This window comes from Mesoplodon mirus, assembly GCF_964341445.2.
Source record: "Mesoplodon mirus genome assembly, chromosome: X".
NCBI classification, from domain to species: Eukaryota; Metazoa; Chordata; class Mammalia; order Artiodactyla; family Ziphiidae; genus Mesoplodon; species Mesoplodon mirus.
In genome coordinates this window covers 30,329,571-30,355,996 of record NC_138981.1, presented here as the reverse complement: position 1 = coordinate 30,355,996, position 26,426 = coordinate 30,329,571, and the positions used below count along the sequence as shown (strand labels likewise).

Here is a 26,426-nt window from a genome sequence, read left to right as displayed (position 1 = left end):
CTTATTGTGTCCAGTCAGTTGGTCAATCAACACTTTTTTTTTTTTTTTTTTTTTTCTTTTTGCGGTACGCGGGCCTCTCACTGCTGTGGCCTCTCCCGTTGTGGAGCACAGGCTCCGGACGCGCAGGCTCAGCGGCCATGGCTCACGGGCCGAGCCGCTCTGCGGCATGTGGGATCTTCCCGGACCGGGGCACGAACCCGTGTCCCCTGCATCGGCAGGCGGACTCTCAACCACTGCGCCACCAGGGAAGCCCAATCAACACTTTTATTTATGGTTTTCTGTTGACTGTATTCCCAGGAGAGGACTAAGAACCGAGGAAGGTATTCCAGCCAGAAAGAATAAGGTGTCCAAAGGATTACAAAAATCTTGGCTCCCATAGCTTCAGTTTTTCTAGTCTTCGTTGTTTCCCATTTCCTCATGATAAAATCCAAACTGATTTTTAAAAAGCCAACCATAAACTACTTCCACTATACCTATCTAAGCCTATCTCCCATTATTTCCAGTGAATCCTAGACACCAGCCAGCCCAGCTGAGGCTTTGTTTCATTTCCATGCCTTTGCTCCTGCTTTCTATTCCCTAATAATGCCCCCCACTCCATGACCTAGCCAAATCTTCCAAGGTTCAAGTGCAGTGCCATCTCTGCTATGAAGTCTTTCCTGAGAATTCTCATATATGGTAACTCCCCTCACTGATTCCTTTTAGTGGTTGTTTCTATCTTTACCATTCACTTTGGTACTTTTGCTTCACAGTTTCTCAGATCCACTTTCTAACTTCCTGTTCTACCCTGGGAGGACGAATAACATGGGCGGCAGCAGCAGTGGGCTTGCTGACCCATTAGTTGCCTCCTCCTAATGGGAGGCACCAGCGGAGCGGAGGGTGACAGGAGCGTGAGTCAGGGGATGACTAGGTTCCTTTACTGACAGCCACAGCTCCTATCGAGGTCCTCTCGCTGCAGCTACTTCTCAGATTCTTTAAAGGTACCCTCTAGTTAGCCTTTCAGGCCTTGAGGAGGAAAGGCTTCCCATCCCAGTTTTTTTTTTTTTTTTAATTTTTATTGGAGTATAGTTGATTTACAAAGTGTGTTAGTTTCAGGTGTACAGCAAAATTAATCAGTTATACGTATACATATATCCACTCTTTTTAAGATTCTTTTCCCATATAGGCCATTACAGAGTATTGAGTAGAGTTCCCGGTGCTATATAGTAGGTCCTTATTAGTTATCTATTTTATATAGAGTAGTGTATATGAGCCATTTGCTTATTGCAGGAAACCTGACTGATTCAGTAGTTAATCAGTTAATCAGCTGAATAGATAATTTCCCCTTGCATGATCCCGTTTCAATGCTCTTGTCCCATTTAATCACACCTGTATAATAATTATATCATACTATATGATAGCTATACTATATTATACTATAGCATAGGTACTTTGTAACTATATCCTAATATCATAGCTTTTAAGTGTGTGAACCCTGGGGCCAAATTGCTTCTATTCGAAGTTCTACCACTTATTAACCTGTGATCCTGGACATATTGCTTCCTTTACTTTCATTTTCCTTATCTATAAACTAGGGATAATAAAAGAAGCAAATAGTACCTACCTCTTAGAGTATGATGAAGATGAAATTAATTTTTTCTTTAGAACTTTGTTTTTATTATGCAACAAGAAATGTTCCAAGCATTTTATAAATATTAACCCAAGTAATTCTCATAACAAACTTAAGAGGTAGGTACTCTTATTATTTTCATTTTAGTGGTAGAAATAAAGAAGAGAGTAGTTAAGTAACTTGCTGAAAATAAGAAACCAAGTAGATGGCAGCCAGGATTCAAACCCAGGCAGCCTTACTCCAGAATCCATTCCCATAACCACTAATCTGTGATAGATTCTTCTGGTGCACAGTAAGTGCTCAATAGCAAGTATTGTTGTTAATATTATTTCCCACTGTATTAGTTCTTTATGAGTCTTTAGTTTTTGCTAGATTATGAGTTCCTTGAGAAAAGAGGCCAAGTTTTATCTTTCTATGTGTATTAGCCGAGTGCTTGGCATTCGCAGGTTAGTAACTGTGGGCTTAGCTGTTTCCCAGGTATTTCCCAAGGCCACCCCAGCCTTAGGTAAAACTAATACTTAGCTAAAACGGGAAATGGAATTTGAGATCCCAGTGGCCATTATTGTTGCCGGAACCACAGGTTCCCCTTTTGGTCCCAAATTATTTTCTCAGATGATTCACCACTTTTGGGATAGGTCAAGTCCCCTGCTTCACTTCTCCTGCAATCACAGTGACTTTGCTTCCCCAATAACCATTGGTAGTAAAAGGGTCCCATCTCAGAGGACTGCCAAGTGTCCTGTTCTGCTTTTCCTGACCAAAAGATATATTTTTTTCGCAAATATGTATTTTTTAGCTTCATGATTGCTCCTTACAGAAATTTAGAACAAGTTCTCAGGAACTAAGCAAGAGGCATTTGATTGACATAATTTGCATTTAAGTGTCTTCTTCACCATCACTTCAGGCAAGATACACAACTATTATTCTCTGCTCACTTCAGGGTTAAGGTCAGGATTGGCTACATAATTTGTAAGCCCCAATGACAAATGAAAATGCAGGGCCCCTTGTTAAAAAATAATAAAGAATTTCAAGATGGCAACAGCAGCGTAAACCAAGTAAGGGGCCCTTCTATTTGCAGAGGCCAGAGTAGCCACTTTTAAGTTGCATGCCTGTGAAGCTGGCCCTGCTTGAGGTCTCTGCCTACCCAGGGCAATTCTGACTCAGAAACACTTTACTTTTTTTTTTATCTTAGCTTTGCTATCTTCCGTAGTCAGAAAACTTGCTCCAAAGTTCCTTTTGTCATGTCTTTCAGGATTCCTGGTGTCTTGCTTTGATATCTCAGTGTTCTTGACCTACAGGCATAGAACGGAACCATCCCCATCACCATGTAACACATATAAATAATCTTGTTTTCCTTCAGTTAACGTCTAGGCTTATTGAAAATAATGGTCATGCCCTTTAAAAAAAAAGTAGCAGTGGTTTTTAATACAGCTAATTTAAAAATACTAATTCACTTGAATCATAAGAGTTATATTAATAATGTACAGAAATTGTGAACTATACATCCAGGTGGTAATATCATGGAGTCACCATATTATGTGGATCTGAAGAGCTGATGAGAGGTTTAGGAATTAGAAGGGCTAAAGTGGGTGTGTTAGTTGGGGCCTGAGTTTAAACGTCCCAAGACAGGATTAAACAGGAAATTATTTTATTAGAGAAAATATCAATGTGAAAGGAAATAGACAGGAAGCCAGGGAAGGTGGGACAGCCATTAGACCAAAATGCAAGTCTGACACGAAATGAAGGAAAAAGGGAGAGAAAATTGGGTAGAAGTACCCCAGTGTACAGTCTGAGGAAGGTTCAGCAAAGCTGTCGGGGAGACATGGAGCTGCAGTCAGCCAGAGGAGCCCCAGCTCTCCCAAGAAAGACTCTACTTTAGTATCTTCATCACATTCAGTCATTGGTGGGGAGCAGTCTGTGGGAGGCTTGGCTTCTTCTCTCCAACGTAGTAATGGATTTCCAAATGCAGCAGCTAAAGTCCTCAGTCATTTAGATCTCAGTCATAAAAGGCTTGCACTATCTTGGGGCCACCACAGTGGGTATTAGCAGCAATGGCACTTAAAGATGTGAAAGCATAAAACTACTAGAAGAAAACAGGAAGAAACCTTCTTGACATTAGCCTAGGCAATTATTTTTTGGATATGACACCAAAATCACAGGCAACAAAAGCAAAAATAGACTAGTGGGATTGCATCAAACTAAAAATGCTTATGCACAGCAAAGTAAAAAATCAACAGAATGAGAAGGCAACCTATGGAATGAGAGAAAGTATTTGCAAACCATGTATCTGATAAGGGTTTAAGATCCAAAATGTATAAGGAAACTCATACAACTCAAGAGTAAAATAATAATAATAATCAGATTTAAAATTGGGCAGAGGACCTGAATAAACATTTTTCCAAAGAAGACATCCAAATGGCCAACAGGTCTATGAGAAGGTGCTCAACATCACTCATCATCAGGGAAATGCAAATCAAAATCACGGTGAAAATTACCTCACACCTGTTAGAATGGCTATTATCAAAAAGACAAGAGATTACAACTGTTGGTGAGGGTATGGAGAAAAGGGAACCCTTGTACACTGTTGGTAACGAGGTTCCTCAGAAGATTAAAAATAGAAATACCATATGATCCAGCAGTCTCACTTCTGGGTTTATATCTAAAGGAAATGGAGTCGGGATCCCAAAGAGATATCTGCACTCCCATGTTTACTGCAGCATTACTCACAATAGCCAAGATATATAAACAACTTAAATGTCCATCAGTGGATGAATGGATAAAGAAATTGTGGTATAGGTATATATACATTGGATATTATTAAGCCTTAAGAAGGGGGAAATCCTGCCATTTTTGATAACATGGATGAACTTGGAAGATATTATACTAAGTGAAATAAGCCAGACACAGAAAGACAAATATTGTAAAATCTTACTTATATGTGGAATCTAAAAACAGTTCAACTCTGAGAGACAGAGTAGAATGATGGTTGTGAAGAGCTGTGGGATAAGGGAAATGGGATGATGTTGGTCATAGGCTACAAACTTCCAGTTATAAGATGAATAAGTTCTAGACGTCTAATGTAAAGCATGGTAACTATAGTTACTAATAGTGTACACTAGAAATTTGCTAAGAGCATAGATCTTAAGTGTCCTCATCTCACACACACACACACACACACACACACACGAAAGGTAACTGTGAGATGATGGATATGTTAACTAGTTTGATTGTGGTGATCATTTCACAATGTATACATATATCAAAACAAGTTGTATACTTTTATATACAATTTCTATTTGTCAAATCTACCCAAATAAAGCTGAAAAAAAACTTTAAAAAATGGAGCTTAGGCACACAAGAAAATTGAGTAATTTAGATAAAGAAGACCTGAGAACCAGCTCCACTTCTTTCAGAAGATTCTCCTTGACACCCTAAATTTGGTTAGATATCTCTGCTGTATGCTTTGATAACTCCCTGTGCTACCCCTATTGTAATACTCACCTCAGTTTATTATAATTGCTTATTTACTGCCTCTCCTCACTACTAGTTCATTTTTCACTTGAGAACAATAATTTTTCCTCCTTCACTGCTATATCTCCTATGACTAGCTCAGTGACTGACATAACATAAATATATAAAAGTATTTGCTGAAACTCAAATTAGGGTACATTCTACAAAACACCTGGCTTGTATTCTTCAAAATAATCAGTGATAATGAAGTTCAAAGAAAGGCGAAGAAGTATTTCAGATTAAAGGTGACTAAAGAGATAGGACAACTAAATGCAATGCATGAGGCTGGACCAGTAAATGAAAGGCAATTAAAGGAGTAATTTTTATACTATGAATAAAGAATGTAGATTAGATTATCGTACTAAAGCCATGTTAAATTTCCTGAACTAGAAACTGAGCTGAGGTTGTGTAAGAGAGTGCATTTGTTTTCAAAAAATAAACACTGAAGTATCTAGGCGTAAAGGGCATGCTGTCTGCAGATTATTCACAAATGGTTCAGAAGAGAATATATATAATATTATATACACAGATATTATGTGTATATGTAATGATAGAATGATAAATGATAAAATGTGGCAAAATATTAACAATTAGTGAATCTGGGTGAAGGGTATGTGTGAGTTCTTTGACCATTCTTACAAATTTTCTGTAACTTCTAGATTATATAAAAGTAAAATGCTTTTTTAAAAAGTATTTCTTGAGTGAATGAAGGACAAAAGGATAACCACAGTTAGAAGGTGCTTGTGAAGAAGTTGCCAACCGAGATGCTGGTAGAACATTAAGAGAAGGAGAAAAGTTATGCTCAGCAGGAAAATATCCAGGCCAGTTTAAAATGTAAATGAGAAGTGAGGAAGTGGAGGACAAGAAAGACAACTTTGGGTTTAGCCAATCTATTTGGAGAGGCAGCCGAATGCAAGAATAGAAGCCAGAATTAAGGCCCTCCGGGAGGCAGTTGAAAGCTAGACAGATGATTAGCATCAGCACGGGTAAATCTCTTTCAGTTACTAGCAAGGCTACAATTTAGGACCTACCTGACTTAAATGCTTATTTTCTTCCATACATAAAGTAGTTCTGTAAACTGTCTCACCTTGTCAATCTTTTTTTTTTTTTTTTTCTTTTTTTTTTTTTGCGGTATGCGGGCCTCTCACTGTTGTGGCCTCTCCCGTTGCGGAGCACAGGCTCCGGATGCGCAGGCCCAGCGGCCATGGCTCACGGGCCCAGCCGCTCCGCGGCATATGGGATCCTCCCAGACCGGGGCACGAACCCGTATCCCCTGCATCGGCAGGCGGACTCTCAACCACTGCGCCACCAGGGAGGCCCTCACCTTGTCAATCTTTAATGTTAATTTTTTAAATTGTAAATAAAAGACTATAAGGTCTCCATTTTTACATTACATGTAAGTTGAATTCATGCTTATTTCCTGAAAATGGCAACAAGTGAAAATCATCATGGGCCTTTGTTCTAAAGTTAACTATGTGAAGATTGTTGATTTTTGTAGAAAAATACAAAAAATATAACAAGTTTCTGGTTAAGGTCTAAGACATATAAATACTAAATATTCAACTACACATATAGAGTTTTCTATTTGAGTATTATTTAGGTAGTATTTCATTTTAAAAAATAGCATTATGAAGTGTAATTCTTTCTAAGATCCTAAAATAACCTACTTCTAGTACGCATGGCTCCATCGTTTAACTCCCTTTTTCATAGAATTGCTGTTTATAACCATTTCTGTCAACCCTGGGGAGACTTGGTAGGATTAATGACTTTTGATTCACTTTGTATTTGAAGATTTTTTTTTTCTCCATCTTTGCTCAGCTAGTGGAATCCATGATGAATTCTCATCTCCAAGGGGTAAGCTGTTTTTAGTAAAGCCCAGTAGCTGGCTTATGACTCCTTAGAAATAGCACTGATTCCTTTCTTCCCTTGTGTTTGTTTCTTCCAGAATGATAGATCCCTGTAGACGTGCTCAATTATCATGCTTAGGTACTGTTAAGCATGTAATAGTTCTAGTTTTATTCACTTAAGTTAGAAGTATCTGAGCTCATATCAGAAAAATAAGCATAATTAGCATTCTACTTGTTTAGTATGACAAATATAGACCACTAAACCTAGAATAAAGAAATTGAACAATAGAAGACAACTGGAGGTCATATGAGGATGAAGATTAGAGTAGAAACAGTGTTTCTGAGAGAGTAGCATCTGGTATGAGCATCAGATTGGGGGCAGAGAACAGAATTTTGTAGATGGGTATTTTGGAAGTGGGTAGTTTGAGTAATGATTAGATGTAAGGTGTTCTCTCATCTGTGGGTGGCTCAGTGGAATAGAGATGAAGGTCATTGTATTTGAGAAGTTATGGGATTATAAAATTAAAGAAATTGTAATAGCAAATAAATAGAGTACACTCAAAAGAAAACCAAATGAAAAGAAAAATAATTGTTCCTCTCATTGCGTGCATGTGTCCTGTTTTTTAGCAAGAAGGTATTTCAGTCACTGTTTGTATAATATCTTAACAAAAAATATTAAATGAATGCCATATTCAGATCCTTCCCTTTATTTCTGGAAGGAAAATGGAAGAAGAAAATTCCCAATCTGGTCTACTGAGAAACCACTATTTAATTAGCATATTAGCATCTCATAAATTTCATATATATACATACACACATAATTATTATTATTGTACATTTTCTTTTTTGAAATGGACGTTTATATGTGTTGACCAAAAAGTGGGATAAAGTTACAGTTTTGTTTGAAATCTTTTAGAAAGGCATAGTTTTATTGCAGTTGTGAATCTCCTTAGATTTTTAAGGAGGCTGCTTCCAAGGATGTCATTAATAATCCTCTCAGGTGCTGATAAAGCATGTGTCTGTCAGCAGAATTAGAGAATTACCCAACTAGAGAACAGGTTTCACAGTACCCTGAGACCTATTTTGTTCATTAGAGAGGAAAATGGCTGGTTTTAAGTCTAAATTGACATGCTTGCTCATTTCATCAGTAAAAGCTGTTCATTGTGGTCAGGTTTAATTTAGAGCCTGGCAAGGCTCAGATTAAAGTTGATCAGGTTACTTCTACAACATACTTCTTAAACGAACTTTATAATTCTAAAAGAATGGGAAAAGTATAGCCATCATTGGGTTATGTATCCAGAATTTAGAAGCAAAGAATGGCCTGGTTGTTTGAGGGTGGATTAATATTAAATCAAAGAAAAAATGATGATAAAGATAATCTTTGCTATATAAAAATTTCCAAGTATCAAAAAACACAAAATTTTATTTAAATTGCATAAAACATACTTAATGTATTCATTCACTGCTATATCCATAACACCTAAAACAGTGCCTACACTTGATATGTATAAAATGAAAAAGGTGAGTGAGTAAATGAATGAATTTGTGTACTTGGCTAGCTACGTGTATATAGAGGGGAAGACTTGACTTTATGGTTTCTGGGTAAGTCTGTTTTTTAAAAATCTATTATTGAATGTATTAAACATTTAAGAGTCAGGAATTCCAAAGTACCTTCTGAGCTTGCTGTGTCACAGGTGACCAGAGGGTAACATTCTAATCCTGGAAAACATCTTATTTCGTAAAATCTGTCTGCTACTATATGGTTCCTACTTTAGAATTTATTCAGTACTCTCCATCTGACTTACGCCACTTACGTCAATAGCTGTCTTTGGCAATTTGTTCCATATTTCAAACACACTTTTGTGTAAAGAAACCATAAAAGTTAGAAACCTGAAAATTGGATTTTTCTTCTGAGCAATCACAGCTTACAAATGTGGAAAATTTGTTAAAAGTTAACCCCTCCAATTTTTCAATAGAGAGGGGAAAACGCTCAAAATAGATGTGTGATGTTTGGATAAGTTCTTCCCATTATTTTAACACTACTAAAAGCAATTGAGCTCAAATCACGAGGCCTATCTCCCTACCTCTTCACAAAAAAACACTACAGAATGATCAAAATTTGGCCTTTCTAAATACAAAAGTGTTTAGAAAATCAGCACCAGTCAAAGGGCATAGTAGATAACTGACTTTCATAAACATTACCATCTACCACATTTTACCTCTTCACTTTCATTGGCCTCGTGGTAGTAGAAAGAGCATAAGATTTAAAACCATAAAGACTTCTGGCTTAGTTATTAGTGTGGTTATTAGGAGATGAAAAATGAGAAAACACGTAAAACATGTGTCACATACTGGTTTTAAACTAATAACAACCAATAAAATGTATTCAGTTTTAGTACAAGAACAAGGGAGATACCTTACTTTTCCTGACACTTCTTTGTAAATATCACTGGGATTTGCACCCTTAGTGTAGAGAGAGTAGATGACAGAGTCAATAGATGGACACTTGAGGGAAGGAGGACGTTGCTACCTGTAATTAAATATATATTCTATGGTCAGACCACTCAAGATGGCTGTTCTCTTGCTCTCTGTACATCCCCTGCCCGACCAGTGCCTGTTTCGCCTGTATCTCATCCAAATGACTGACCTTCCTGCATACTTGCCCCAGGCCCCAGCTGGTGATTGTTTTCATCAAAGGGGCGGTGAGGGGCGTGCCCCTCTACTGGTTTCCCTGGTAACTAATGAGCCCACCTGATGTCAATTCCCCTATAACTGGCCATTCCTGCCCCCCCACCGGGAGGGAAGACTGCCGCCATGTCCTGCCTGCTGTCTGCTACGCACGCTCGGGTGTTGCCTCCAAGACCTTCCTTCAGACAGGTCAGCTCCCCCATCCATTAAACCAGTCTCTGTTGCTGACTCCGGGCTCCTTCTTCAGTCTTGAAGCTGGACAAGCACAGGCCTTGTAGGCCTGCCGGGTGCAGCCCAACATATATATATTTGTTGGCTTCATTGTCTTTGGTACTTTTATTATAGCAGTATTAAAGTCAGTTGTAGGACAGAATACAAATATTAACTTCTAGCCCGATGCTTTCCAAACTTGCCTGATCATAAGAATTAAGCAGAGAATTTGTTAAAAATGCAGATTTCCAGCCCTCCTCCTGCCATCTAATTCATTCACTCTGAAGTGAGGCAGAGGAATCAGGTGATTCTTACTGGAATCGATTTTGGGGAAAGACTAATTTAGCTCATCTACATCACCTCATTTTATAGGTGAGGAGTTTCAGGTACAAAGAAGTTAAGTAAGTTATATCTCTTAAATCACTTCTCTGCTTTTTCTGTTTCTAAAATATACACCTTAATTTTGACACTGCACAGAATGAGATTACAAGTATAAATAGCTGTCTTTCTCTTAAATACATTGTCATAATTCAAAATTACATTTTTTTTACTCATGGCACTCATATGTTGGTTTAAGTAAACCCAGGTACTCTGAAATGACTCCGTCTAATCTCTTAAATAGTAAAGCAAATCCATAATCAAGATTTTCACTTGAAATAGTTTTGGTATCTAAAAATGAAACACATTTCTTGTTAAATTGTTCTCTGTAAAGCCTTACACATTAGAGATTTATATCTAGTAACATATTTTTTTTATTTCTAAAAGTGCTTTGGTTGGTTTGAAAATTACACTTTTCTTTGTATTCCGTAAAAGGCTTGCACAGTGCTGAAGAACCTCAATATTGTTATATCTGTTCCTTCAGGCAACACTGCAGGATTTGGAACAGAGGCGCCCCCAGTTGGAAGAACTCATTACTGCTGCCCAGAATTTGAAAAACAAGACCAGCAATCAGGAGGCTAGGACAATCATTACTGATCGAAGTAAGTCTTTTCGTTAACGGGCACGTGAAACTTAAGGAAACATGTACGAAAAGTTTCTATAATGACTTAAGTTCATAAACCTCCATCACGTTTATAAAAATAGTCTAAACAGTTGTATATTAAAACTATTGTAGGGGTAAGACGGGAATAAAGACACAGACCTACTAGAGAATGGACTTGAGGATATGGGGAGGGGGAAGGGTAAGCTGTGACAAAGTGAGAGAGTGGCATGGACATATATACACTACCAAATGTAAAATAGATAGCTAGTGGGAAGCAGCCGTACAGCACAGGGAGATCAGCTCGGTGCTTTGTGACCACCTAGAGGGGTGGGATAGGGAGGGTGGGAGGGAGGGAGATGCAGGAGGGAAGAGATATGGGAACATATGTATATGTATAACTGATTCAGTTTGTTATAAAGCAGAAACTAACACACCATTGTAAAGCAATTATACTCCAGTAGAGATGTTAAAAAAAAAACTCCAATATTTGCAGTAATTAAAAAACTCAAATTACAAAAAAAAATATTGTAACTAAGATTTTTAGTCCATAATGTTATCTTTCAATAACTGAATGTAATTCTGTGGAATAGAGAAAATATAATTTTCATCAATCCAGACTTATGTAGTTGCGAGGCATGGCAGGGGGCTGCTGTGGTGAGCATGGCTGTGGCAGGACATCTGCTCCTCACTTGTCATTTATCTGGGCTGGCATCCGTGGAGATGCCATTCTCTTCCCTCGTATCCTTGGTTTTTGGTTCAAGCAGGCAGTTGCTTCCTGGACCATCTTTGTTTCCTATCTGCAGTGGCACTTTCAGATCTAGACGTCTCTCTGCTGCTTGGATGCCCTCATTGTGTCATATGAGAGATCGTTGTACCATTCCTCATGCCATACTGGGGTGGGTGGGAACTTTGAGAGGCTGTTTAAGGCCCATCTGCCTAGACATTGCACCTACTCTTCTTTATATGGGATGATTCAGAGTGACTGTGCATGAGGTCAGGAAAAGGGATAGAGGGAAGGGTGAGGGAAACTGCTTTCCATCCTGTTTTCCTCAGAGGCTCTCCTCAGAAGTAAGGTCCAGGTCACCTCTGCTCTCAGATTCTCTTGGGTTTCCCTGGGTTTCCTCCCTTCCTTCCACCTCCTTTCCCTCCAGGGATACATATCAATATTAAATTTTCTTACTTCCCCTGCAGTGCCCGCTCGTTTCCCTCCCACATCTAGAGGAATCTTTTCTAGTGCAAGAGGAGGGAAAGCCTTCGTTTAATCATCTTTTTTTCCTTCCAAAGCTTTTGTCTTATACGAGGCCTAGGCTTTTGAAACTTAAAAACCAAGAGTCTGTGTCTCATCATATACATTCTGTTGTGTCAACACTTCCCTAAGGAAGTAGAAGCAGAATGTCTGGCTGCCAGTATGTTGGAGGAGGGGAAAGAGTAACCAGAATCGAAGGTTAATATTTGGCAAATATTATTAGTCATACTTATATTTATTAGGTAAATAGTGATAATAGCTCTTATTTTATTGAGTACCTCCCAGGTATCAGGCAGTACATGTTGTGTGTGGTGTGTGTATTTGTACGTGTGTGTGTGCGTGTGTGTGTGAAACCTTTACAAAATCCTGTCAGCTAAATTTCATAATCCTGATTTTATAGATGAGGAAACAGTTTCTGAGAATGGTTAAATTGTTCAAGCTTACAAAATAAGCAAAGAACAGAGCTTAGAATTTGCACATGTCTCTTTCTGGCTTAGAAGCGTGTGTTCCTTTCAGAATGTTTACCGCTTCCCACCTTGTTTTCATGTTTTTGTTAATGACCTGAATCACTAGGACTAGGACTAAAGACGGTTTCAGTCTGCAATTATGGATGTTTTGATTGACTTCCTGGAGACATTTCCCCTTTCAGTTGTAGTGAATATTAATTAAAATAGGCTCTTCTGGATTTTGAAATTTTAACTGTTGTTGATTAAACAATGTATTTGGATATATGCTCATGTATTAGTTAGGTGGCAGTAGCCACTGTAACAGGTAAGCTCTCAAATCTTGGTAGTTTACCGCAGTATAAGTTCACTTTTTATTCTGGTGTATTCCAAAGTAAGCAGCACTTAATGAAGTCATTCAGGAGCCCAAGCCCCTTCCAACATTTGTGTCCAGAACATCAAAGTGTTATGCATTTAATGGGCTGGTGAGGAACGAGTATTGACCGTTGGAATTTATTATGAGCCAGGCCTGGAAGTCGTACGCATTACTTTGTTCATAATCTGTTGGCTGGAACTTGTCACATGGCCACATCTAACTGCAAGGGAATCTGGAAAATAATGTCCAATGTTGAGCCCAGGAAGAAATTAATTTGGCAAGAAACTAGTCAGTCTCTTCCACAGCTAATTTGGACAAGAAGAATGCACTTAAGTTCTATAGTTCTGTGTAATGTATAGAATGCCATTTCTAAAACCAGCAATACAAGAGCAAAATTGCCTTGTAATGACCAACATAGATAGCTGTCCAACTGGTATAGTAGAGTGTTCCTCCCTCAAACTGGAACCATGAGGCTTCCGCAACCAGGTTGATACACACAGGCCTAAAAGAGTGAGTGATTCACGAGACTGAATTCCCATTCCACGGTTAAGTGCTCTGTTTATACAAATCCAAACATACTATATAGAAAGTCATTTGTTATTTTACCAATGAAAAAGAGGAAAATAACACTCATTTATTTTACAGTATCCATTCAGCTTTGTCTAAAATTTTCCATTATCCCTTGCAATCTTTTTTAAATATTGTATTGACTTTTTTTCATGATGTAGATTAAAATTGAGTGACTGGAGGGCAGGTTTGTATATCTCTGCTAACATCCAGTGATTTGAATAGTTCTGCTTTTCTAAGCTTTTGTCTTTTAGGAATGAATGTCTTTATGAATATTTGCAGCATAGTGGAAAGAGTCCAACCGAAATGGCCCAAAAAAGCATTTTCTTAAAATCAAATGTCTGTTGAGACATGTCATGTTTCTTGTTTAGAGCCTAAGCCAGAATCTTAGTTCTAAATATGCCTGGAGCCTCTAATGCTGGTACCAGGATAATTTTGACAAGATACGTTTATCTAAACAATGTCATTTGCAGCCCTGCTATGCTTCAGTTTATCTCTCCATTTGAAATCAATAAAATGGGATGGAGATTCAGTACTCGTAAAGTTTCAATCGTGTTCAAAATAGAATTTTTCTCAGTATAGATTTGGTTTTCAGGGAACGCGTAGAAATAAGATACTTGCTCCTAAAATTGTATTTTCTTATTTGAAGATTTCAGTATTCCTTTTTTATTGCCCTGAAACTTCTAGAAATAGTTAAAAAGGAATCAGCTAAATAAAGAAAAATATTCAGTAAGTATATAGTACTATATTGAAACGTGGTTCCCTCCTTGGTGAATCCCAGTTCATAACTTTGAACAGTTGGGGAAATCTGTACATAGTTATTATATTCTGTCAAGAGCAAAGGCCAGTAAAAAGCAATTCTTCGCTACTAGTAGCTGGGGCTGCAAAATACCAACCATGTTTCTCTGTATAAAACTGTTTCCATGGTATCTGTTGTTTTCAGGTGACTATATTGATGGAAATCATGTTGTAATAATCTAGGTGAAAGAATAAATTTCATGAGCATTCAGGTAAAAAATCCTCCTCGCTGTTTCTGATGGGAATCCTTCCCTCTTTTGGATGGGAGTCCAAAAGCAGTTTGACAACTGCTCATTTTCCTTCAGTTGCTGAATGTGTCACCCATTCCTGGTCATTTTCTTCTGTAAAAGGGCTAGGTCAGGAGATCAAAAACAGATAAGAAGGATTTAAAATTGCTTCCTTGGAGGTTTCTGAATTATGCAAAACTCGTGTTCATGTCCCTTACGATTGCAAATCTTAGTACCATAATACCTCTCATAGCAGTAAGGAGGATATGGGGAAAAAAGAAGTGCTCTCTTATCGTTTTGTTTATTCCTTAAATAATATTGGTGAACATGGCTCATCTGACATTTGTATTTGAGAACCTTGCTTCTGTAGCTTCTCCCTCCCTAATCCTCACCATTACCATTTTAAAGATCTGTGGCAACAGCACATATAGGTTTTAAGGGCAAGCTGCCTGGGCTGGCCACTTCGTACGTACCATTGTGACCCTGAACAAACAACTCATCTCAGTAAACTATCTGATTTCGGTTTCCTGCTCTATAAAATAAGATTACTTCTGTCCACCTCAAGGTTGGGAGAATTAAATGAGTTATTACATGAAGAGCACTTAGCTCCTGGCCATAGTAAGAGTTCAGTGAATGTTATCTCTTGTTGTTTTAATTATAATCTAATTGCCTTGTTTGAATGCTTAGTGGGAGAGCATTTAACGCATTTAGTAAGCTCTTAAGTAACGATCTGATTTTTCCACTACCCACCACACACCCCCCAAAAAAAATGGAGTGAGAGTTTTAGAAGATCAAAAGGAGAAAGTTGCTTTGGAAAAGATGGAATAAGATATATAAATAGAATTAAACAAATATTTGGAAAAGCCTTCATGTGAGTGATACTACAAAAAGCAAGGCAATTGATGTAAGCTATTTCCTTTTCAGTATTTACTGTAACCGTAGGAGGTGGGCATTATTATAGAGACAGAAAACTGAAGCTCAGAGAGCTTAAATAACATGCCTGGGGTCCTAGTAAAATTTCATGTGAGGGACTAGGATTTAAACTGATGTCTATATAATTCTAAAGCCTGAGGCACATCAAATAGTAAGGGCTTGTTAGTCAAAAAATAGAAAGAAATATTTATTTGACAACTTAAAATATTAGGAGTAACCTCAGTTTACTATAATATGAATATGTTTTACTGCTCCCATTTATATTGTTGTCTTCTATGCATTTGCATGTCTAATTATAGGATTGTCTCTTACATGTGTTGAAAATGTGTAGGATAGTGGACCTCAGTAATCTATTAGCTGTTCAACCTTGACCAAGTAGATTCACTTCTCTAAGCCATGGTTCTATCATCTGTCATGTGGGGATAATAATAATACTTAAGCTGGTAAGGTGATTATAAAGATAAAATTACATGATGTTTCTAAAGTGAAGACCTGGCACATATTAGATGTTCATTAAATGGTAGATACTATCAAGATGAGATGAATCTGGTACAGAGGAACTGGAGCTGGGAGAATATGAAGGGGAAATAATATATGGCCTTTTATTATCTAACACAAGGGTGGAACTTCTAAAACAAAATACCAAATGTTAGGAGAGAGTTGTTTCTTTTAAAATTATTTTTTCAGCAAAGACTTTTTCAAACTAGTCCAAAATTCTTTGAGAAATTTAGTGACATCATATAAATTTTAAGAGAATGAATTTGTATCGTATTGCTTAAAGAGCTGGTGTACAGGGCTGTAGAGAGGAGAATGCTCTACTGTATGAGAATAAAAATACTGTCACAGGATTTCTGAATTAACTGACAGTTTTTTAGCAGCTTTGTCAACCCATCATTCATTGCTGCAACCAAATGTAAGAAATACTTCATGGTGAAATAAAAAGACTGTTATTCTCCACATTTTTATGAAATCTCTATTGCTAATGAAATGCCAGCCAATATCTTCCTCTCAGGTATTGTCTAGTAGAGAGTTGCTTATTTTAGAAGAAGTGGAGTCAACCATATAAATTCCCTTCTTTTGACATCTAGCACCTGCTGTCAACCTGTTATAACTACAAGCAGCTCTCAAAGTTTACATCCACCAGGATGCCGCTGGCAACCCAAGAGTTCAGTTCAGTAAATATTTGAATGCTTACTCTGCGCAAGTTAATATCAGAGGTGATGGAGGGGATACAGGGAGGAATGATTCAGCCTCTGTATTAAAAGAGCTAACAATCAAATGTGGGTATTTGGACAAGTATATCCGGGCAAGGCAGTCTACGGTAAGTACTTCTGTAGAGAAGTATTACAAAATGCAAAGAGAGCGTGCAAGAGAAAGGGAGATTGGATCTGAATGAGGGGGTCCTGGAATGCTCCCAGGAGGTTAAATTTTGTCTAAAAATCATAAATTTGATTAGTATTTTGAAAAGCAGAAAGAGGTTGGAGAGGGAAGGATACTTCAGGAAAGGATGACAGGAAAATACATAATTAGACTTAGGTTAGCAATGGTGTGACGGATGAATTTGTAGGAGTGTGTGTGTGTGTGTGTGAGTGAGTGAGTGAGTGAGTGAGTGAGAGTGTGAGCACATATGTTGTGGAGGATAAGGCAGTAAATGAAGTTAGTGAGAGCAGTTAGGAGCCATGAGAGCCCGAGCTAGAGCAGTGGCAGTGGAGTGAAAAGAAAGAACTGAATTAAGATACGCGGTGGAGCTAGCATTAACAGTATTTGGACATTGACTGGATGTGTGGAATTGAAGATCTAAGAGAGTGCTTACCTCTTAAGATTTTGAGATTCAGTTCTTTGGAAGATGGTAATATAACCAGAGACAAACTCAGGAAAAGGAGTTGATTATGGGTAATAAAATAATGTGTCTAAGATATAGCTGATGTCCAGAATGAGAAATGGTTGAAAACACAAGAGGAGATTTCAGGGGTGAAGTTACTTCTACACAGATTTGGAAGTTACCTGGAGTGGTTAAGCTTGCATAGAGATGAGGGTGTCAGGTGAAAAAAAAAGCAGGCCTAAGGAAGAGCCTGGAACTTGTCTTACATTTAAGGAATATATTGATAAGAAGAGTTCTCACCACCCCTCCCAGTGGCAACTTGCAATATAGGTGCATTTAGACAGACACACACTGAAGAGTGAGTTTATAGGTTTCGCACTGTATTTTGTTTTCTCTATCTTCTGCAATCCAACCAGTCTAATAGTGTAAGTTTTGGTGCAGTGGACCTCAGTGTTATACCAAGGGTTAAACGAAATATCACTTCCTCAATCCTACTACAAAAATAAGAGTTTTACTCCATTCTGTCTATTTATTTATTTATTTACTTACTTACTTACTTACTTACTTATTTATTTATGGCTGCATTGGGTCTTCGTTGGGTTGCGTGGGCTTCTCATTGCAGTTGCTTCTCTTGTTGTGGAGCACGGGCTGTAGGCTCGAGGGCTTTAGTAGTTGTGGCTCTCGGGCTCTAGAGCTCAGGCTCAGTTGTATCACACGGGCTTAGTTGCTCCCCGGCATGTGGGATCTTCCCGGACCAGGGCTCGAACCCATGTCCCCCGCATTGGCAGGCAGATTCTTAACCACTGCGCCACCCGGGAAGCCCCTATTATTATTATTAATCTTTTCTTCCAGTGTTGTTATTTGCTAGGAATAGTAAGTATATTAGTTAGCATTCTCCAGAGAACTAGCATGTGCTCTTTCTCTCTCTCTCTCTCTCTCTCTATATATATATATATGTATAATATATATGCATATATATTTATTTATATATTCATTTATGTTTATTTAATGCACACACACTCATAAAGAGCAGAAGAGAGAGAGATTTTAAGGAATTGGCTCATGCCACTGTGGGAACTGGGAAGTATGAAGTCTTCAGGGCACACCAGCAGGATGGATACTTAGAGAAGAGTTGATACTACAGTCTTGAGTCCAAAGTCTGTCTGGAGGCAGAATTTTTTTCCTTTTCTGGGGATCTCAGTCTTTTCTTTTAAGGACTTCAACTTATTGGATGAGGCCCTCCCACATTATGGAGGCTAATCTGCTTTACTCAAAATCTACAGATTTAAATGTTAATCACATCTTAAAAATACCTTTACAGAAACCTCTAGGGTGATGCTTAAATAACTGGGTATCGTTGTCTAGCCAAGTTGACATATAAAATTAACTATCATAGTGAGGTTCATAGTGCCATGTGTTTCTTCACATATAAATTTCATGATTCCTTTCATTTTCATTAGTATCCATTCAATAGGGTACCTGGAAATATATATTAAAAAATGGGAAAAAAATAGAAATGATCTTTAACATCTTGATAAATTTCAGAGCTCCATTAGAGTAATTATAACTCATGCATTAAATATTTTTACCTATAAAAAATAGGTGTGTTTTTTCTTTATAGAATTTTTCTTATATTGTGTTAAACTAATACTAAATATCTATGATGAAATAATTCTATTTTAATGTATCTCATTTTTAATTTTATAAGAAATTAATATCAAAATATATTTGAAAAGGATTTAAAATCCAAAATAGCTGCCATGACTATATATAATTATTAATCTTTCATGTGAGCATGTAATCGGAAAAATAAATAAATTTTATTTAAAGTGATGTAGCTACAATTATGAACATAAATAGTGTTTTCTACTAATTGCTTTTTTAAAAAATTTATTTATTTTTGGCTGCATTGGGTCTTCGTTGCTGTGCGCAGGCTTTCTCTAGTTGCAGAGAGCGGGGGCTACTCTTTGTTGCAGTGCATGGGCTTCTCATTTTGGTGGCTTCTCTTGTTGTGGAGCCACGGGCTTTAGAGCGCAGGCTCAGTAATTGTGGCACATGGGCTCAGTAGTTGTGGCGCATGGGCTTAGTTGCTCCGCAGCACACAGGATCCTCCCGGACCAGGGCTCAAACCTGTGTCCCCTGTATTGGCAGGCGGATTCTTAACCACTGCGCCACCAGGGAAGCCCAAATTGCTTATTTTTTTCGTTATGTTTCTAAGGGGAAAGATTTGGATTAGCAAATGTTCTATTCATTCTATTCAGTTTAAAAAACTGAATACGATGAACATAACTATTAAATAAATAAACCAATTAAATAAAATGATTTTTTTCTTTATGGTATAATAGAATAAAGACGGTGATGAATAAATATAAAGAATCTCACACTCAGACAAAGTGAGCTGATAAGACAAATACAAAACAGAAAGAGATATGCTCACAGGGGGAATTCCAGATTTTCATAGACTAGCATTTTCATTTTATGGCATATTGGGACATTGCAACTAAAGACCTGAATTTCTCTTATATTTTGGTAACTCCAGGCATAGGGAGGGCTGTTACTCCCTGGTGTACCATGCACTTTAGATGAAGCTAAGCCAAGGGTTAGATATGTGCTATGGACTGCTCCTAAAAGATTCCCTCACCTCCCCTCAGGTGTTGGAAGAGTGTAGGGATTATTTGAGATCTACCATTTCTTTCTTTAACAAATGCCCTCATTAATCATTTGAAGCAGCGTAACAAATTGTTTGCCACTAGTCTTTATTCTGCTGTACCTGCCTTAAGGGAAGCATTCATGAAGTAAGGAGGATTAATGGATTGTGAACTTTCTACATGCAAAGGACAGAGCTGGGCTCATTCTACTTTAGCCAAGAAAAGGAGTTTGTGGTTACCTACTGCTGCAAAACAACCCCAAAACTTAATGCCTTAAAACAGCAACAATCATTTATTATCTCTCACAGGTTCTCTAGGTCAGGAAATCACAAGTGACTTGGTTGAGTGGTTCTTTCTTGGGGATTTCTCATGAGGTTGCAGACAGTAGTCACCTGGGTCTGCAGTCATGTGAAAGCTTGACTGGGGCTGGAGGATTTACTCCCAAGGTGGCTCACTCATGTTGTTTGTGAGGTGGTGCTGTCTAGCTGGTTCTTCTCTACATGATCTTCTCCATGGGACTGCTTGAGTATTCCTGCAACTTTGTGGCTGGCTTCAAGAATAAGAAAAGCATGAGTACAAGGCAGAAGCTATAATGCCGTTTGTGACCTAGCCTCAGAATTCATACTATAACCCACCAAGACTTTTCTGTAGCTGCTGGACATGTTGATAATTATCTCAGATCCACTAAGCCTAGCTCCACATGGAGAATATGGGTTTTGGAAAGAAAGCTCTGGAGTTTTGGAGGCCTACCAGAAAGACCTAGGCAGCTAGCAGCTGGTTGTGGGATGAGGATGATGATTACTTTTATGTTTGTGAGACAAACATGTAAGAATGTCTTTCCTTAGTTTCATTCTAAGAGTAATGTGGTGCTAAAAGCAATGAATCTAAGATGGGAAGATGTGGTTTAAGTCCTGGCTCTGCTGTTTAATGACAACAGGACCCTTGCAAATTATTTAGTGTCTCTGACCCTTTGTTTTTTCGTCTGTAAAATTGGGCCCTGATGCCTTCTGTACCAGATTGCTATTAGGATTAAGTGGAGTGACATCAGGAAAAGAAAGCCCTTTTCAAATGGCAAATCACTACAAAAATAACAGTGTCTTGGTCATCTTGGGCTGCTGTGACAAAATACTATAGACTGTGTAGATTATATAATAGACGTTTATTTCTCACAGTTCTGGAGGCTGGAAAGTCCAAGATCAAAGTGCCAGCAGATTCGGTTCCTGGTGAGAGCCCCTTCCTAGCTTGCATAGGGCCAATTCTCAGAGAGCAGAAAGCTCTGCTCTCTCCATCTTCTAATAAGAACACTAATCCTGTCATGAGGACCGACCCTCAAGACCTCATCTAAACTTAATTACTTCCCAAAGGCCCCACCTCCAAATACCATCACATTGGGCATTAAGGCTTCATTCATCATGTGAAAATTCAGGGGCCACAAACATTCAGTCCATAACATTCAGCTATCTTCATCTTTGACAGTTCTATTAAGTCTGCTAGGTATCAACAGTGACAGAGCCCTGCTATAAGTGTAAGAGTTTTTTACATTTAGAAAATGGGTACATGAAGATTGAAAATTGTTCTTCTGTCTATACACAGAATATTTAGTACTTGCTCAAGAAATTTTCCTTCACTGAGAGTGCTGATTCTCTTAAATTCTGGTCAAGGGCCTTGGGAAAAAATAGGTTCTACATCAAGATTTTCTGAATGAAATGCTTTATGATATTTTATTCAGTATTAAGATAAAGCAAAAATATTTATGCAGGACATTCTATTTTTATGGTTTCCAGCTACTGCATAGTCTTTTTTTTTTTCCAAACAGAAAGTCACAAAAATTATAATCATCCTCATCAGTTCACTCAGTCCCCATGTAGTTAATTTTTTTTTTCATCTTGATCTTCTGTTAGCACTTTTATGAATTCATCAGTTTTCCATTAGAGTTCTGAAAATGCTTATTCATTCAGTTCAGCAGTATATTCAGTTACCAGAAACCTGTGCTTGTCAGACTCTTTTCCATGAATTCCTTGAAGATGAAACCCTTTTATAGGAACATTTTTGCAAAAGCATCAGAGTATACCCAGAACTGTCTGTAAATGACAAAAGACTTTAAAATGACCATGGTTAAAGATTTGATGAAAGTTCATAATAATGCAACTGACAACGAAATTTAGTTATTTCTGAGATATACATTTTAAAATAATAACTAGAATTATGACTTATAACATTATACCAGAATATATAAGATTTTTAGGAATTTCATGTAATGTCTGAAACATTTATATTAACATATTTCCATACAAATAACCCAAAGAAAGTTTAGTATTAGTTTTTTTAAATTTTTAAATTTTATTTTATTTATTTTACACAGCAGTTTCTTATTAGTCATGAATTTTATATACATCAGCGTATACATGTCAATACCAATTGCCCAATTCATCACACCACCATCTCCACCCCCCCACGGCTTTCCCCCTTGGTGTCCATAAATTCTCTACATCTGTCTCAACTTCTGCCCTGCAAACCAGTTCATCTGTACCATTTTTCTAGGTTCCACATACATGCCTTAATATACGATATTTGTTTTTCTCTTTCTAACTTATTTCACTCTGTATGACAGTCTCTAGATCCATCCACGTCTCAACAAATGACCCAGTTTTGTTCCTTTTTAGGGCTGAGTAATATTCCATTGTATATATGTACCACATCTTCTTTATCCATTCATCTGTCAATGGGCATTTAGGTTGCTTCCATGACCTGGCTATTGTAAATAGTGCTGCAATGAACATTGGGGTGCATGCATCTTTTTGAATTATGCTTTTCTCAAGGTATATGCGCAGTAGTGGGATTGCTGGATCATATGGTAATTCTATTTTTAGTTTTTTAAGGAACCTCCATACTGTTCTCCATAGTGGCTGTATCAATTTACATTCCCATCAACAGTGCAAGAGGGTTGCCTTTTCTCCACACCCTCTCCAGGATTTGTTGTTTGTAGATTTTGTGATGCTGGCCATTCTGACTGGTGTGAGGTGATACCTCATTGTAGTTTTGATTTTCATTTCTCTAATAATTAGTGATGTTGAACAGCTTTTCATGTGCTTCTTGGCCATCTGTATGTCTTCTTTGGAGAAATGTCTATTTAGGTCTTCTGCCCATTTTTGTGCTTTTTTTTTGTGGTATGCGGGCCTCTCACTGCTGTGGCCTCTCCCGTTGCAGAGCACAGGCTCTGGACGCACAGGCTCAGTGGCCATGGCTCACGGGCCCAGCCGCTCTGCGGCATGTGGGATCCTCCCGGACCAGGGCACGAACCCGTGTCCCCTGCATCAGCAGGCGGACTCTCAACCACTGCACCACCAGAGAAGCCCTTCTGCCCATTTTTGGATTGGGTTGCTTTTTTAATATTGAGCTGCATGAGCTGTTTATATGTTTTGGAGATTAATCCTTTGTCCGTTGATTTGTTTGCAAATATTTTCTCCCATTCTGAGGTTTGTCTTTTCGTCTTCTTTACGGTTTCCTTTGCTGTGCAAAAGCTTTGAACTTTCATTAGGTCCCATTTGTTTATTTTTGGTTTTATTTCCATTACTCAGGAGGTGGATCAAAAAATATCTTGCTGTGATTTATGTCAAAGAGTGTTCTTCCTATGTTTTCCTCTAAGAGTTTTATAGTGTCCGGTCTTACATTTAGATCTTGAATCCATTTTGAGTTTATTTTTGTGCATGGTGATAGGGAGTGTTCTAATTTCATTCTTTTACATGTAGCTGTCCAGTTTTCCCAGCACCACTTATTGAAGAGACTTTCTTTTCTCCATTGTATATCCTTGCCTCCTTTGTCATAGATTAGTTGACCATAGGTGCGTGGGTTTATCTCTGGGCTTTCTATCTTGTTCCATTGATCTATGTTTCTGTTTTTGTGCCAGTACCATATTGTCTTGATTACTGTAGCTTTGTAATATAGTCTGAAGTCAGGGAATCTGATTCCTCCTGCTCCTCAAAGAAATCCTCAAGACTGCTTTGGCTATTCAGGGTCCTTTGTGTCTCCATACAAATTTTAAGATGATTTGTTCTAGTTCCGTAAAAAATGCCATTGGTAATTTGATAGGGATTGCATTGAATGTGTAGATTCCTTTGGGTAGTATAGTCATTTTTACAATATTGATTCTTCCAATTCAAGAACATGGGATATCTCTCCATCTGTTTGTATCATCTTTAATTTCTTTCATCAGTGTCTTATAGTTTTCTGCATACAGGTCCTTTGTATCCCTAGGTGGGTTTATTCCTATGTATTTTATTCTTTTTGTCACAGTGGTAAATGGGAGTGTTTCCTTAATTTCTCTTTCAGATTTTTCATCATTAGTGTATAGGAATGCAAGAGATTTCTGTGCATTAATTTTGTATCCTGCTACTTTACCAAATTCATTGATTAGCTCTAGTAGTTTTCTGGTAGCATCTTTAGGATTCTCTATGTATAGTATCATGTCATCTGCAGACACTGACAGCTTTACTTCTCTTTTCCAATTTGTATTCCTTTTATTTCTTTTTCTTCTCTGATTGCCATGGTTAGGACTTCCAAAACTATGTTGAATAATAGTGGTGAGTGGACATACTTGTCTTGCTCCTGATCTTAGAGGAAATGCTTTCAGTTTTTCACCATGGAGGATGATGTTTGCTATGGGTTTGTCCTATATGGCCTTTATTACGTTGAGGTAGGTTCCCTCTATGCCCATTTTTTGGAGAGTTTTTATCATAAATGGGTGTTGAATTTTGTCAAAAGCATTTTCTGCATCTATTGACATGATCATATGGTTTTATTCTTCAATTTGTTAATATGGTGTATCACATTGATTGATTTGCATATATTGAAGAATCCTTGCATCCCTGAGACAAATCCCACTTGATCATGGTGTATGATCCTTTTAATGTGTTGTTGGATTCTGTTTGCTAGTATTTTGTTGAGGATTTTTACATCTGTATTCATGAGTGATTTGGTCTGTAATTTTCTTTTTTTGTAATAACTTTGTCTGGTTTTGGTATCAGGGTGATGGTGGCTTCATAGAATGAGTTTGGGAGTGTTCCTTCCTCTGCAATTTTTTGGGAGAGTTTGAGAAGAATGTGTGTTAGCTCTTCTCTAAATGTTTGATAGAATTCACCTGTGAAGCCATGTGGTCCTAGACTTTTGTTTGTTGGAAGATTTTTAATCACAGTTTCAATTTCGTTACTTGTGATTTGTCTGTTCATATTTTCTGTTTCTTCCTGGTTCAGTCTTGGCAGGTGATACCTTTCTAAGAATTTGTCCATTTCTTCCAGGTTGTCCAATTTATTGGCATAGAGTTGCTTGTAGTATTCTCTTAGTATGCTTTGTATTTCCGCAGTGTCTGTTGTTTCTTCTCCTTTTATCATTTCTAATTATGTTGATTTGAATCTTTTCCGTCTTTTTTCTTGATGAGTCTGGCTAATGGTTTATCAATTTTGTTTATCTTCTCAAAGAACCAGCTTTTAGTTTTATTGATCTTTGCTATTGTTTTCCTTGTTTCTATTTCATTTATTTCTGCTCTGATCTTTATGATTTCTTTCCTTCTGCAAGCTTTGGGTTTTGTTTGTTCTTCTTTCTCTAGTTCCTTTAGGTGTAAGGTTAGACTGTTTATTTGAGATTTTTCTTGTTCCTTGAGGTAAGCTTGTATAGCTATAAACTTCCCTTTTAGAACTGCTTTTGCTGCATCCCATAGGTCTTGGATTGTCGTGTTTTCATTGTCATTTGTCTGTAGGTATTTTTTGATTTCCTCTTTGGTTTCTTTAGTGATCTCTTGGTTATTTAGTAACGTATTGTTCAGCCTCCATGTGTTTGCATTTTTTACTTTTTTTTCCCCGTAATTCATTTCTAATCTCATAGCATTGTGGTCAGAAAAGATGCTTGATATGATTTCAGTTTTCTTAAATTTACTGAGGCTTGATTTGTCACTGAAGATGTGATCTATCCTGGAGAATGTTCCGTGAGCACTTGAGAAGAAAGTGTAATGTGCTCTTTTTGGATGCAGTGTCCTATAAATATCAATTAAATCTCTCTGGTCTATTGTGTCATTTAAAGCTTCTGTTTTCTATTTATGTTCATTTTGAATGATCTGTCCATTGGTGTAAGTGAGGTGTTAAAGTCCCCCACTATTATTGTGTTACTGTCGATTTCCTCTTTTATAGCTGTTAGCAGTTGCCTTATGTGTTTAGGTGCTCCTATGTTGGGTGCATATATATTTATAATTGTTAGATCTTCTTCTTGGATTGATCCCTTGATCACTATGTAGTGTCCTTCCTTGTCTCTTGTAACATTATTTTATAGTCTATTTTATCTGATATGATAATTGCTACTCCAGCTTTTTTTTTTTTTTTTTTTTTTTTGCTGTATGCAGGCCTCTCACTGCTGTGGCCTCTCCCACTGCAGAGCACAGGCTCTGGATGTGCAGGCTCAGTGGCTATGGCTCACGGGCCTTGCCACTCCATGGCATGTGGGATCTTTCTGGACTGGGGCACGAACCTGTGTACCCTGC

At 37.7% G+C, this 26,426-nt stretch overlaps 1 protein-coding gene across 2 annotated transcripts in view; it reads left to right on the top strand.

Annotated features, from left to right (window-relative positions):
• DMD (dystrophin) overlaps positions 1–26,426 on the top strand; it is a 2,064,872-nt gene that overhangs the window by 1,438,687 nt on the left and 599,759 nt on the right. For both annotated transcript variants that reach the window (XM_082609524.1, XM_082609523.1), the window contains exon 52: positions 10,721–10,838. In XM_082609524.1, coding sequence (XP_082465650.1) covers positions 10,721–10,838 — 118 coding nt within the window. The remainder of the gene's footprint in view (positions 1–10,720; positions 10,839–26,426) is intronic.